General features: G+C 40.1%; 2 protein-coding genes across 4 annotated transcripts; one reads left to right on the top strand and one right to left on the bottom strand.

Moving 5' to 3' along the window:
* The first annotated feature begins 589 nt into the window (after positions 1-589).
* Positions 590-8,196, top strand: orc5 (origin recognition complex, subunit 5). 3 transcript variants are annotated; one of them, XR_009239958.1, is made up of 15 exons: positions 590-1,038; positions 1,822-1,914; positions 2,370-2,555; positions 3,236-3,310; positions 4,219-4,330; positions 4,561-4,691; positions 4,794-4,842; positions 5,761-5,851; positions 5,973-6,028; positions 6,144-6,256; positions 6,843-6,890; positions 6,971-7,081; positions 7,710-7,822; positions 7,925-8,025; positions 8,061-8,196. XR_009239958.1 is itself a non-coding variant. In XM_058625660.1 (14 exons), exons 1-14 carry the CDS (start codon positions 925-927, stop codon positions 7,968-7,970), a joined length of 1,338 nt encoding a protein of 445 aa, XP_058481643.1. In that variant the 5' UTR covers positions 590-924; the 3' UTR covers positions 7,971-8,196. The 3 variants fall into 3 exon arrangements, 2 of the variants coding, with proteins under 2 accessions (XP_058481643.1, XP_058481644.1); XM_058625660.1 differs by having other exon boundaries at positions 7,925-8,196; XM_058625661.1 differs by lacking the exon at positions 6,843-6,890 and having other exon boundaries at positions 6,932-7,081; positions 7,925-8,196.
* Positions 8,197-8,732: 536 nt separating this feature from the next.
* Positions 8,733-11,900, bottom strand: guca1a (guanylate cyclase activator 1A). Its single transcript, XM_058625667.1, has 4 exons — positions 11,568-11,900; positions 10,541-10,690; positions 9,988-10,081; positions 8,733-9,451 (listed from the first exon to the last, which is right to left on the bottom strand). Exons 1-4 carry the CDS (start codon positions 11,763-11,765, stop codon positions 9,324-9,326), a joined length of 570 nt encoding a protein of 189 aa, XP_058481650.1. The 5' UTR covers positions 11,766-11,900; the 3' UTR covers positions 8,733-9,323.
* Positions 11,901-13,486: the final 1,586 nt, after the last annotated feature.

Genomic DNA, 13,486 nt, shown 5'->3' with positions numbered 1-13,486 from the left:
TTTATATTTTGCATTGAAGATGAATGTTCTGCACAATGACAATCATGCATTTCTATTCTATGATCATCATAAACAACATGATTGTCTCAAAGTATATATATATATATATATATATATATATATATATATATATATATATATATATGTGATATGATCTTCATCTATATTATTTGTTTGTATTGTTTTCTAATGTTGTTTATAACGTGTTTGTCCAAATCTCTCGTAAAAAGGTTTCAATGTCAGTGTCATTATAGTGAAATATTCTATATTCTAATATCTATAATTTATAATGAAGTAATAATAATGAGTGTATTTAACACTTCATTGAAATCTTCTCCAAACACATTCTTTAACGTTTTTATACAATTATGAGAAGAGTTTTCTCTTAATGTGTTAAAAACAAGTTCACATTTTATTGTGCGAACATTTTACTTCACACGCGCTAAGAAATAATCAGGATTGAACAGGAAATGAGGCACAATTTCACTTTATTTCCTGGTATTTTGTCACGGAACTACATTACCCACAATGCCGCAGTGAGTTGTGATTGGCTGGTGAGCGACGTGCCGTCATTGTGACGTAATCTGAAGGCAAGCGCGCGCGAAACTGTCATGACTCCGTTGCGGTTGTGTGTTTGTATTTTTAAGTTTGACGTAGTTTTTCCACGACATTTTACGGTTGTTACACGGTGAATTTTCAGACACGGTGTTTCCACGTCACTCCGGTTCATTGTCAGTTCATATTTCACGTCACTTTGTGCGCTTTGGTTCGTCGCCTCCTGTGTCAGGGACGCGTTAGCTCCACGTTAGCTCCACGTTAGCTCCATGTTAGCTCGCGCTGCTGTTTGAGCCTCCGCTCCAGTCGGTTTTTGTCCGTTAACGGTGAAAACACCCGGTTTTTCGGGTCGTAAATATAAACGCGAGGATGACATCGGTGTTACAGCATCCAGGGTATGACGAGGAGAAGCTGCGGAGAGTCACAGAGCAGACCCCGTGCAGAGAAGCACAGACTGGGCTGCTGCTCTCTCTGATGGGACAGGTACTGAACTCACTGTGTCATCTGCTCATCTTCACAGTACAGCTGCAACTCACTAGTATTATGTCGATTATGTTCTCGATTCATCGTTAGGTCCATAAAATGTGTGTTTGTCAAACCTGGAAATGTCTTGTTTTTGTCCACAAATCAAAATGATTCACTCATGATGATTTCTTTGTTTTATGGAGCAAAGAAATGAAGAAAATATTCACATTTAAGAAGCTGAAACAATCAGAAATCTTGTTTTAATCATGAAGAAAGCTTCAAACCGATTCATCGATTATCACAGTAGTTGACGATTAATTTAGTAATCGATTAATAATCAATGACTTAAAATTACATTAAGTTCGGTTATTAATAAATCAGCTTCAGTGTACAATAAGTGTGTGATCTGGATCAATGACGATAGTTAGAATAATTACTATATAATGTACTGGCTGTCTTGTACGTTATATTATTATTACTATTATTATTATTATTATTATTATTATTGTTGTTGTATAAAGTACCTAAAAGGGATACTTTAATAAAAGTACAAGTATCTTACCAGAAAATGAAAAAATCCAAAGTAATTTTTCCTATAAAAATAATAAAAAAGTGAACTAGGAGGCTGTAGGTACAATTCCGCTCATCTACGTGTCCTTGAGCAAAGGCACTTAAGACCATGTTGAAGTGTGTGTGTCAGTCTGATAATACGTCCAGCACTAATTGAGCTGCTAAACTTTGAGATGAAGAAATGTGACGATCATACAGTGAGTAAAGACGTGTTGAATGTTGCTTCCACAGCCGCAGCAGTACTCTTACCCTTCCATCTTTGTTTACGGTCATCGAGCTTCGGGGAAAAGTCATGTGATGCACGTTTTGCTGAAGGAGCTTGAGGTGAGAGACTCTAACAGACTTTAACAGTGTTTCATGTTGTATGTTGACTTTGTCTCTGGTTATCTTCTGTCCTGCACCACAGGTGTGTTCAGGGACAACACACACACATTCATCACACTCAGGTCACATAAATGAGAAAAACAACCTTAAATAAGAAGGTGGTGGAGGTCGAGCGGGTCATTCATTCATTCATCAGAAGATGGCGGTTTGATCCCACGTGTCAGTGTTGATATTCTGCACAACTTGACTTATTAGTCACTTTGTGAGTGGAGTTCTTCCAGCTGACTCAACTAATCTTTCATTAGCTTTAGGCACAGAAAGCAAGTTCGTGGAACTGTTTTGTGGACAGTTATTGATGTTTAGTTCATCTGCTCATATGTTCAATAACAAAGGTAAAGACGTCCCACCATGTCCCACAGATCTATTAAAACCATGATTGTGTGTCTCTCTCACAGCTGCCTCACGCCACCATCAGCTGCGTGGAATGTGTTTCCAAGGCGCTGCTGTTTGAGAAGATGCTGCTCTCCTTGTTTGGCTGCGAGGCCGCCTCGCTGCTCCCTCGCACCCCCTCTCTGTCAGACTTTGTGCGCGTGTACAGACATCAGTGCCTCGACTCTCCTGCCACGCAGACGCGATACATCGTGAGTGGCTTTACCTTCAACCAGAAAATCAGAAATACTTCAAAGTTCTCCTCTGCATTCATTACATATGTTAGAAAATACCGTGGAGTAAAGATGAATTAGTTATAGTTTAGTAAATAAACGGCCTCCTCAAACCACACACCCTGTAACGGTATAAAAACCCTCAGTGTGTGTTTCTTACCTCTTTAGGACATTTCTGGCATAAACACTGACCTTATCAGGACCAGAAGTCCTCATGGAGACCAAAACCTGCTCCTAAAGAGGCAGAACCTCATTTCTGAGGAACTGGTAGAGGTTAGAGCTAAGGTTTGTCTCTATAAGGCTGTGAGGACCAATTTTCATGTAAACCTATTTTTGTGGGGACATTTTGTCTCGGCCCCACAACCTTAAAGGTCTTTTACAGGGTTAAGACCAGGTTTTAGGGTTGGATTTAGGTTAGAGTAGAGAATATTACTTACTTACATGATCTTAACACGTGAGAAGAGATCATTGTCATCGCTTTACAGTCACTTTAATCCCCGGCATGTTAATATGATTAGTCATGATCGCACATGCAAATGAGACCTAAATAAAGCTGCAGATATATTAGAAAACTGGAGAAAACTGGAGAAAACTGGAGAAAACAGATTTGTCAGCTTTATCGTTACTGACATTGAAAAGTGACGCATGTATTTTTTCAGGTAATGGAAAAAGCAGAACTTCTGCGAGACGCTGATGTCAACCTCCTCCCCGCGCTGCTGCGACTCCAGGAACTGGTGAGGAAGCACTTTTTGTTATAGATGATGGAGAGGAACTGGAGCGGCTTCTTTGTAACGGACGACCTTGAGCTGTGTGTGTGTGTCTTGTGTCTGTGTGTGTAGCTCTTGTATAATGTTAGGAAAGGTGGATGGAAGCCAATCACAACATTTTAATTAATTAAAGTAAATTTAAATTCAGGTGATGACTTGATTCTTGTGAAATCTGAAGAGGATTCTGCCCAACAGAGTTCTGAAGTGATAATGAGGATGCATGTGACTAATATACTGTATGTAATTATCATTTTTATTCTGGTCTTTCTGCAAAAAAAGGCTCAACAGATGTCTTTAGTGTTGTAGAGTCGGGTTTTTTTCGTCTTTCTTTTGAAACATATGCTTGTATTTTGATGACATCATTGTAGGGCTGCAACGAATAATCCATTATTTAATTCATTGTCAAGTATTTGTGTTGGTTTTTTTTGGTTTTTTTTAAACAACGAGGTCCTCAAATGTGAACATTTTCTGACATTTTATCTCCAAATGAACTTATCCGTTAATCGAGAAAATAATTGAGTAGGAAATGTTCTATAATATCTCTGTATAGCTGCACACAGATACTTTTTATGATCTGCAAATACACCTGTTACCTGTGTGAATGATGGATATTTACGTCTGTTTGAATTGACTATAAATGTGGTGTAATAATAATAATAATAATAATAATAATAATGAGTATTATTTTGTCAGTTCCATGTTATTTAAGTCTTTAATTGATAATATTTAGTGTATTAGACAAATGCAACAGCCTTTAAAACCAGGATATGACGATATCCACAAACTAAGACCATATCTTGACTCGTATAGATATAATATTGATGTATTGCCATATTTGTGTGTGTGTGAGAGGTGAACTGACATCTGTTCTTCAGGTGGACGACAACCTCACCGTCATCCTGCTCAGTGAAATCACCTGGGACAAGTTCAGACCAAACACGGGCTGTTATGAGCCACTTGTGCTCCATTTCCCCGACTACAGTAAAGGTATCATCGTCCTCATACACACACACACACACACACGCGCAGAGTGTTGCCACACTTGGCAGATGCAGTGTGTGATTTGTGAGATTTGTACCTGTGAGTTTGTTTCAACACTCGAGTCAGCGACTACAGAGCAGAGCTGTGTTTTTACACTAGATCTTGTTTATGTGTAAATCATGTTTTGGTCACATGTGTAAATACACATGTATGTTGGCTGTGTGTGTGATTGACAGGTGATCTGCAGCAGATCTTGTCGAGGGACAGTCATCCTTCATATTCAGCCGACTTTTACTCGTCCTACATTAACATCCTGCTGGGAGTCTTTTACTCCGTGTGTCGAGACCTCAGAGAGCTGCACCATCTGGTCAGACACACACACACACACAGTGATGATTTCTCAGTGTTTTAGGTTTTCTTTCAGTCTTGCATCATTGATTTTTTCTCTTTTTACTTTCTTTTCATGTAGGCTGCCCTCAACTTTTCAAAGTTCTGTGAACCTTTGGCCGAAGGAAAAGGTAAACACATGTTTATCTTTCATCTGACAGCTGATCGAGGTCAAGAAATCTCTTCTTTGTGTCATTTGAAGAGTTTTTTTCCCCCTGTCATGTTGCTGTGATGACACATCGTTCTATTATAGATGTAACAAAGCTCAGTCCGCTGATTAATATTATAAGAACAATAAGCCAGAGTGTAAAAGAGTCCTAATCTAACCCTGTACCTAATAAAATGACCACTGTGTGTACATGATTAGGGCTGCAACGATTGCTCGATTATGAATTCATTACTAAATGAATAATATTTCATAATTCATGGGTCTGAGTGTTATTTTCTGGTTTCTTTGCTCCATTTAACAAAGAAAACTGAATCAGTTTGTTTTGTGGAAAACCAAAACAAGACATTTTCTGACTTTTTCTGGACCAAACTCGAGTACTCGATTAATGGGGAAAGTAAAGGACGGATAAATCGATTATGAAAATAATCATTGGCTGCAGCCGTTTATAAGGTGTAACACAAAAATCTTATTTGAAACCAGTTGATATTGATCATTATTTTTGATCAAATTAGATCATTAGAAATGGATGTTTGCTTAAACACAGATTTAGGTAAAACATACAAACAGAGCAACATAATCCCTGAATAAAGACGTGTAAAAATCACTCTTCTTTTGTGTCCGGTGAAACAAACACATTTGAACCTTTTTAGCCTCCTGATGTTTTCTCCCTGCTTTCATCAGTTAGTTGTTTGTCAGATTATGTTAATCCGTACAGTTTGAGAGACAGAGTTATGACCCTAAAGGAGCAGAAATCTCAGCCATAATTGTCTTGTATAGTCTTGTGTGTTGATTTTGCCTTCATGATGACACCACCTATCTTATTCTCTCGATGAAACTCTCACTGTGACCTTGTTTCTTCATAATGTTGCTGTGTTTCCAGTGAAAGAGAGCGACACACACAAGCTGTGGAGAAATATAGAGCCTCATTTAAAAAAAGCCATGCAGACGGTCTATCTCCGAGAAGTCTCCAGGTTTGTCAGAACACATCAACATTGAGCCGACGTCCAACGATGTTTGTTATTTGTGTCGTCAACAAACAACTCTGATCTCTGTGTGTGTGTGTGTGTGTGTGTGTGTGTGTTCTCTCCTCAGTCTTCAGTGGGAGCAGATGCAGCAAATGGAGGAGAAGGAAGCAGGAGCTTTGAGAGGTAATAACAACAACGAGACATCCTGGCTCACAACGACTGTCCACCCTCTTCACTTTTCATGGAAACATCTGTGCTTGTAAACATGTCACACTGGTTGATTGTGTCCTCCCCTCAGGTTTATCTGCTCACACTCACGTTGAACTCCCTTATTACTCAAAGTTCCTGTTGATCGCCGCTTACCTGGCGTCTTACAACCCAGCCCGCACAGATAAACGCTTTTTCCTCAAGGTAGGACTTTTTTCTCTTTCCATCAATGACGGGGAGGGAAAGAGAGAGAGATACAAGATGGTAGAGGATGGTAGAGGATGGTAGAGGATGATATAGGAAGGTAGAGGATGATAGAGGATGGTAGAGGATGACAGAGGATTATAGAGGATGACTTACAGCAACAACAAAAGTCCTCAGTCAGACTGATTTACCAAAGTGCTTTATAAGCATTAGAGATGACAACAGTGTCACTCACAGTTTGTCATTAAATGTTTTTGAAAGTGTGACATTGGATTTTGATGAATTCAATAAACAGGAGAGGAGATTATTCTCCTTTTGTAAATGAGATTTAGTGTAACAGTCAGTAACAGTCAGACTATTCTTCTTTGGGTTTAGTTTTGTTTGTTAAGAATATTTTAAATCTCTCATTTTGAAAGGAAATTTAAAGCTCCAGTGCTAATGTTATTTACCCCCACGTCCTTACTTTTTCACTCATGTTTCAGAGAACTGTGGTTATTTCCTTAACCTTAACTCGCGTAGCTTTCCTGTCACTCTGTGTCTCCACAGACGCTTGATTTCTGTGAATAATTGTGTTTTTCTCTCACAGCACCATGGTAAAATTAAAAAAACAAACTTCTTGAAGAAAAACGAAAAGGTGAGCAATGTTGACATCACGCACACTTTGTTCTGGGTCAGTGTCACATGGAAGTTGACTTCACGTCACAATGTTTCCAGACGAGTAACCATCTTCTGGGTCCAAAGCCGTTCCCTCTGGACCGCCTGCTGGCTGTTTTTTACAGTGTGGTTGACAGCAGAGTCGCTCCCTCCGCCAGTATTTTCTCCCAGGTAACATTCCACCATTCTACACGGAGTTATTTTCACAGCATTTGCATATTTTTGACTTCTTTACCTTAGGATTTGACCATGTTTACAGGGAATTTTCTTGTCCTTTATTAAACATGAATAAGCCAAAGAAACACATCAGATATCATCTTACATTGAAGGTTACAACTGTATATTTTCAGTATTTAATACTTACTGCTATATTTCACCCAGTCCTGCTTTATTGCGACGATCACTGCGGAACAAAGCTGTTCCTTTGCTGATCCTGCTCTCCAGGACAAATAATCATGACTTATGTTTCCCCAGATGACTTCAAGTGTAAACTGAGATCTGTAATAAAAGCACTCTGATGTTTCTTCTCTACAGGAAGTCATTTACTGTCATGCTTTTCCCCCATTAGCCACACAGAGCGAATGAAAGAGAATGAGCACAACATAAGGATTTAAAATGAGAATTCCATCTATTTTTAACTGTTTTAATGTTTAGTCTCAGGTGAGTTTTGGGATCAGCCGTCAAACACGGTTGATCTCTTCATGGCCCTGAGCATGAAAGGATGTTTCTGCATCAAAGTGTTTGAAGCTGAGTTCTTAAAAACAGGACATTTTGTTTTTTTCCTCCCTTTTACATGCAGATCTCGTCTCTGGTGACCTTACAGCTGTTGACTCAGGTTAGTCACGATGACCAGCTCGATGCCCCCAAGTACAAATGTGCAGTTTCTCTGGACTTCATCTCTGCCATTTCCAGGTCTGTCTGTCTGTCTGTCTGTCTGTCTGTCTGTGTGTTCACTGACATGACTGAGACAGGGGGAACCTGACCTTTGGCTGTTTGTTGTGATTTATCCTCCAGGACAGTGAACTTTGATATTGTCAAGTATCTTTACGACTTCCTGTGAGGCTGCGGTGAGAGAAGCAGAAGAGAGGACGTGCTGTGACAGTAAGACAAACGGGAGAGAGGACGTTCTGTGACAGTAAGACAAACGGGGGGGATTTCTCTTGATAAGGACACACTGAAGGAGAAATCATCTCATTATGTTGCTGCCCCCTTGTGGCTGATAAATGACCCTCTTCCTGTCACTTTCACACCATTTGTTACAAATAAAAGTCATATTGGCAAATTGACTTGATTATTCTGGTTTTGTTGACTTAATATTTTAATAATATTTATTTGTAGTGAAGTAAGAGAAGGGTTTAACTCCTGCTGTTATTACTTTCTCATTAGTATTCTTCAGTCGAGTCGAGCACGGGGGTGAATCCAGATCACATTCATACACTGCAGCTGTTTCACTCCACCTGACGTAAAGTGACCCTGACACTGCAGGTGAATCATCCACCTTGCTAAAAGGGAGGATTTTTGTCTTGTAATGTGTTTTTTGTCCTTTTGTGTGAGCACATTGATGATAGAAAAAACAAGTCCCTTCATCCTAAACAGACACTTATTGGCTGTAATGACTTTTTCACCATAGACATGTTGCTACGCTGTTTGTGCATGAAAAATATCATGTAGAACGTTGTGTCGTTTGACTTTAGGTTGTTACGTGGGACCCACACACACACACACACACACACACAGCTTTATAAGGGCTTCTTTTTATTTTACAAATAAGCAGAAGCTAAAAACATTCTGTATTCTTCTGTCAGAAGGCACCAACCGAGCATCTCCAACACACATGAACATAAAATCCTGCATTTATACTGAACTGAAGCAAATCATTCAGCCAAAGAAACAACAAAAACTTTTGGATCTTTTTAAACATTAAAAAAGGGAGCATTGCAGTTTCTCTGCATCACATGAGTATTTTTGACTGGTTTTCATGTTTTTGTTGTTCACTGCAGCTTCACAAGAAGAGTGGGTAAACAGGGATGAGTCATGTGATACAGAGGAATCAAAAATAATGGAATCATCGTTGGTTGCAGGGTGTAATTGCCACTTTACCTCACTATCTGCCTCTTTTATCCCCGGTGGGTATCTAAGGCTACGTGAGCCGTGTGAGAGATCATCCTTCACGCTAACGTGGCCTCGTGGAGCATCGTTAGACAAGGACGAGGACCGGTCTGCAAAGGTTGACTGAGTCATCCAAATGTGTTTAAAGGGCATGTGTGACGCTCTTATAGAGATTAAGATAAAAAACATTCAACTGGACTCCATCTTAATAGAAATCTCAGTCGATAAACGACCTTTTTCCACCAGAGGCGACGACGTCGCACTGAAGCTGCCGGGTCAGACCAGGAATGAGGGAAAGTCGGAGTTAAACGCTGTGTCTCCTGTTGTGGATCATGGCCATGATGTGGCTCAGGTCCAGACTCTTCATCATCACCTCCATGAATTCACTGTCACTGCGAGCGCCGGCCACAAACTCCTCCAGCGAAAGCTCGCCTGTAAACAAAAGTGAGTGACATGTAGTAACACAGTTATTGTCAAGTGCTTTTGTATTATTGAAATGTACCTTTGAAATGATTGTAGTGCTTTTAAAGGACTTGAAAGGACTATAGTGCTTTTAAATGTACTCCAAGAAACTTTACAGAATCAAAAAAACAAAGAAAATAACAGAGTTCACTATCCTATAGTAATTTGTTGTAAAACAGGATCGTACATTTAAAAAGGTGTGTTTTAAACACAGCAGAGCTGAATCCACGACTAAAGTAATTAGTTTTTTTAAGCTTAGCTTCTTAAATGTGAATATTTTCAGGTTTATTTTGCTCCATTTGACAAAGAAATCATTACGAGTATTATGGTTTGTGGACAAAATGACATCTGAGAACGTCAATCAACATTTTATGGACCAGACAAATACTTGACAGATTCATCTAAAAGGTAGTTCTCCTTTGTTGTTCCTGGCTCCCAGACGCCACTAACATGTGGATTTCCTTCATGAATGTGTGTGTGTGTGCACGGCCCCAGGACACACTCACCGTCTCCATTTATATCAATCCTGTCAAACACGCGGTTCGTGAATTCCTCTGCGCTCGTTTCCTGGCTTTCATTTCCATTGATGGCACGAATGGCCTGAGGGTAAGAGAGAGTCAAGTTAAAGGTCCACTATGGGACAGTTAGGACATTGATTTACTGGCAGAGATTTAACAAGTATGTGAGTGTAAGTGTAGAATTAAAATAAAGATAGTTTGTTTTCTGTCAAACCAGCCAGACCATAATCTTGCTACTCAAATGAAGAGCAACATCTCTTGTGGTATACAAAGGCCACCGTAGTTCTGACACTAGAGAACGAGAGTGTCTGTAAAAGTGCTTGTTGATGTTCAAGGCTCAACCGAGCTGATATTGTGCTCTTGAATGATACCTGAAACTAACTCTCCAGAACTGACATCACAAATCAACAAGTACAAGCTCATTTTCCTTAGATTTCCATTCAAAGAGAGCCAGCCAACCCGTGGAGTCGCCCCCTGGTGGCTAAACTGCGAAACATAGATTTTTACACACAGTCTCTGGAAGATGAATGACAGACTGCACCTTTATGATGTTGAGCAGCTCGTGTCTGTCGATGCAGCCGTTTCCATCCACATCATAGAGTTTGAAATACCAGCGCAGTTTGTGCTCCATCTTTCCTCGCATCACCAGACTCAGAGCTGCCACGTACTCTATGAAGTCAATGTAGCCGTCCTGTGGGGGGAGGGTGGAGGGGGGAGGGGAGGAGACAACTGTAAACCACAGCTCCGTCCTTTAGTTGAAAGAGAAAAGCTCGGTAGTTAATTATTCATGCCAGGCCCGAGGATTATCCGCGTCTGAACACATCAAAGCATTGTCTCATAGATAATCTCACAGTTTAAATCCTGCATACAGATTACCACGGCCTTCTGTGAGCTAAAGATAGACGAGCACCAGCGTCTCAGACAGAAACATCCTGTGATGACCCTGTCCCACTTTTGATTAAAACAAGATCTCGGGGTCAGAATGGAACGTGAGTCTGACCTTGAAAGGTCATTGCTCTGGTTTGCTTTGTCTGACAGTAAATATCCTAGTTTCTGCTCCTTAAGTGTGAGGATTTAAGACACTTAGATTTGTGATGTCATAGGCGTGAAGGACTTTGACCACCTCATTTTCTAAAGAAATTTGACTTCGATGACGTCTCATTGGTTGCAGCCCTGAGACGTTTCCAAGAACTCTGTTCATTCATTGAAGGACTGCAACGTGTACTTTGTTTCATTGATGGTGCGTTGTTCCATTTGTAGTCAAAACTCTGATTTTCTTTCCCAGGTCAGGAAAGGAATAATCTGAACTTGGTTTTCCAGCTTGGAGAATTGGAGCACACTCACAAACACTCACCTGTCCTGAGTCTAAGGACAAGAAGAACAGACAGGTAACAAACGCCTACGTTATTGTATATAACATTTATCTACACGGTTTGATGAATGTGTGCATCCTTGTCACATGAACTGAACTTGAGTCTGCTTCCTGTCAGTATCAAAAAAAAAAGCTGAAATGAACGAGACAAACTGGCATTTGCTGAAGAAAGTGCATTATCTGACCATTATCTGACCTTGTTCATGTCAAACGTGCGGAACATCTGCTCGATGTAGGCGTTGGCCTCTGGGTCCAAACTTCGCAGCCCAAAGAACTGCTTGAACTCGTGCTGGGTGAGCTGACCTGAGGGACACTCGGTCATGAACTTCTTGTACCACAGGTGCATCTCCACGGCCTGCAGGTCGTCCACGGTGCTTCCTGACGAGTTGCCCATTTCTCAGATGCCTCAGTCGCGTGTGTGCTGAAGACCTTTGTGCAAACCTGTCGGCCCGAATTGGTCTACCGTGAAGCGGAGGTGGTTCCTCTTCACAGTCACACAACAGTGGGACTCAGGGTGAGAACAGCAGAGAAGGTGTGGGCCTTTTGTAGACACCGGTGTTTGGGTTTGAGACGATCCACACCCCTCTGTGTCCTCCTTAGGTCTAATCACCGGCTGTAATCCAATCAAACGTGCAGGCGATAGCTTAATCGTTAAAAGGGCACGTCGCCTGCTCCACCTCTGTCCAGGTTTACCCTGAGATGTGCTGACGACACTGTCCAGCTTTCATCCCTCACGTGGCGACGCAGGACGACACAGTCATGCATCCAAAGTGATTCACTTTGCTCAGCAGCTGAAGTGAGAGCGGTGCAGCTTTAATGCTCTTAGAGGAAACTAAGTCGTCAAACGAAACTCTGCAACTCCCTCCGTTAGTTTTGGAGGATATTGTTACATTTAGACAAGCATTGAACAAAGGTGTTCACACAGCTTTGATTGAGCCTTGATTCAAATGTGAATTGTGAAGAGAAATCCTAATGTCCCTGTGTCCTTATAAAGAGTTTACAATGAATACTTAAATCTGGCTTTCCAAGATCATAAACATCATCAACGTCTGATTCACAAAACAAAACAGTTTGTTCAAGAACTTTATTTGAATACTGCAGTGTGAATCAAGCCATACATGATTATTACAATAATTGAACAAACATAACATGAAAATAATTATCAAAACACTTCATTCAACCATTTGATTCAAGTGTGATTACCAGAAATGTATGAAATTGAATCTACCTTCTTACATTTAATGCCGTTTTTTTACAGTAATCTTAAGATATACTTTAGTGTCCGTAACTTGCAACTGCTTCCCTAAATTCTTTTAAAAAGACAAATAATATTGTTTTATACAGTAGGTGTTAGTGCTTACAATTCATTCTAAATACACAAACAATAAAAAATAGATGCATCAATATAAAAGTTAGAAAATAAACATTTTGCTGCGGGTCAGTGAAGCAAGATTTCACATATTTGTCGTATTTTCTGGCCGTAAAATGATCACATGACCACAGAAAAACACCAGGAAGCGTCTTCACAGTTCAAACCCATGCTTCATTCAGCTCAGCTTAAAACACCTGAAAGTTAGCTTTAAGTAAAGTAAGCTTCACTGTAACAAATACATGTGATGTCGTGAAACCTTCTTCCATGTAGTGTTCAGTCATGGCATGAAATATGCCTCCTCCATGTTTTCCTGTCGTTTGCATCACACTGTGACACATTTGCATTATCATACCAACAGATATGATGGAGTAATGGCAGCAAACAGCTTTAAACTTAGTTTTCAACATTTTTTGGAAGAGCGTTTGAAAATGATTAAACAACGCGTACAAGTATAACACGAGTAAGACTTTGTTTTAAGAGCTTTAAAAAAAGTGAAAAGCTATAATATTTCAGACTTCAGTAAGGCCTCGTTTTCATTTTGACATCCACACAACTTGGTTTTTATTTGAAAACACAAAAGACGACTTATGGATAGGCCTGATGTCCACACTACGTCTGTGATTTAGTGGCCAAAACATACATTTTGATCATTTTGGAGCTGCATTACAGTCTGGATTTTTAGAATGGAGACCTCGGAAAACAAAGTCTGCTTCCTGTTTACGCTGGCGTGTACCTGAATGGTC

This window comes from Solea solea, chromosome 3 (genome assembly GCF_958295425.1).
Source record: "Solea solea chromosome 3, fSolSol10.1, whole genome shotgun sequence".
Lineage (NCBI taxonomy): Eukaryota > Metazoa > Chordata > Actinopteri > Pleuronectiformes > Soleidae > Solea > Solea solea.
This window is presented reverse-complemented; position numbering and strand designations above follow the sequence as displayed.

What these genes read in the sequence shown, in the direction of transcription:
- guca1a (XM_058625667.1), bottom strand. Translation starts at nt 11,765, where the DNA reads ATGGGCAACTCGTCAGGAAGCACCGTGGACGACCTGCAGGCCGTGGAG. An exon ending in GCACGTTTGACATGAACAAG is followed by an intron (nt 10,691 to 11,567) that starts GTCAGATAATGG and finishes CTCCCCCCACAG; the next exon opens with GACGGCTACATTGACTTCAT. An exon ending in AGCTGCTCAACATCATAAAG is followed by an intron (nt 10,082 to 10,540) that starts GTGCAGTCTGTC and finishes TCTTACCCTCAG; the next exon opens with GCCATTCGTGCCATCAATGG.
- orc5 (XM_058625660.1), top strand. Translation starts at nt 925, where the DNA reads ATGACATCGGTGTTACAGCATCCAGGGTATGACGAGGAGAAGCTGCGG. An exon ending in TATCTCCGAGAAGTCTCCAG is followed by an intron (nt 5,852 to 5,972) that starts GTTTGTCAGAAC and finishes TTCTCTCCTCAG; the next exon opens with TCTTCAGTGGGAGCAGATGC. An exon ending in TTCATCTCTGCCATTTCCAG is followed by an intron (nt 7,823 to 7,924) that starts GTCTGTCTGTCT and finishes TTTATCCTCCAG; the next exon opens with GACAGTGAACTTTGATATTG.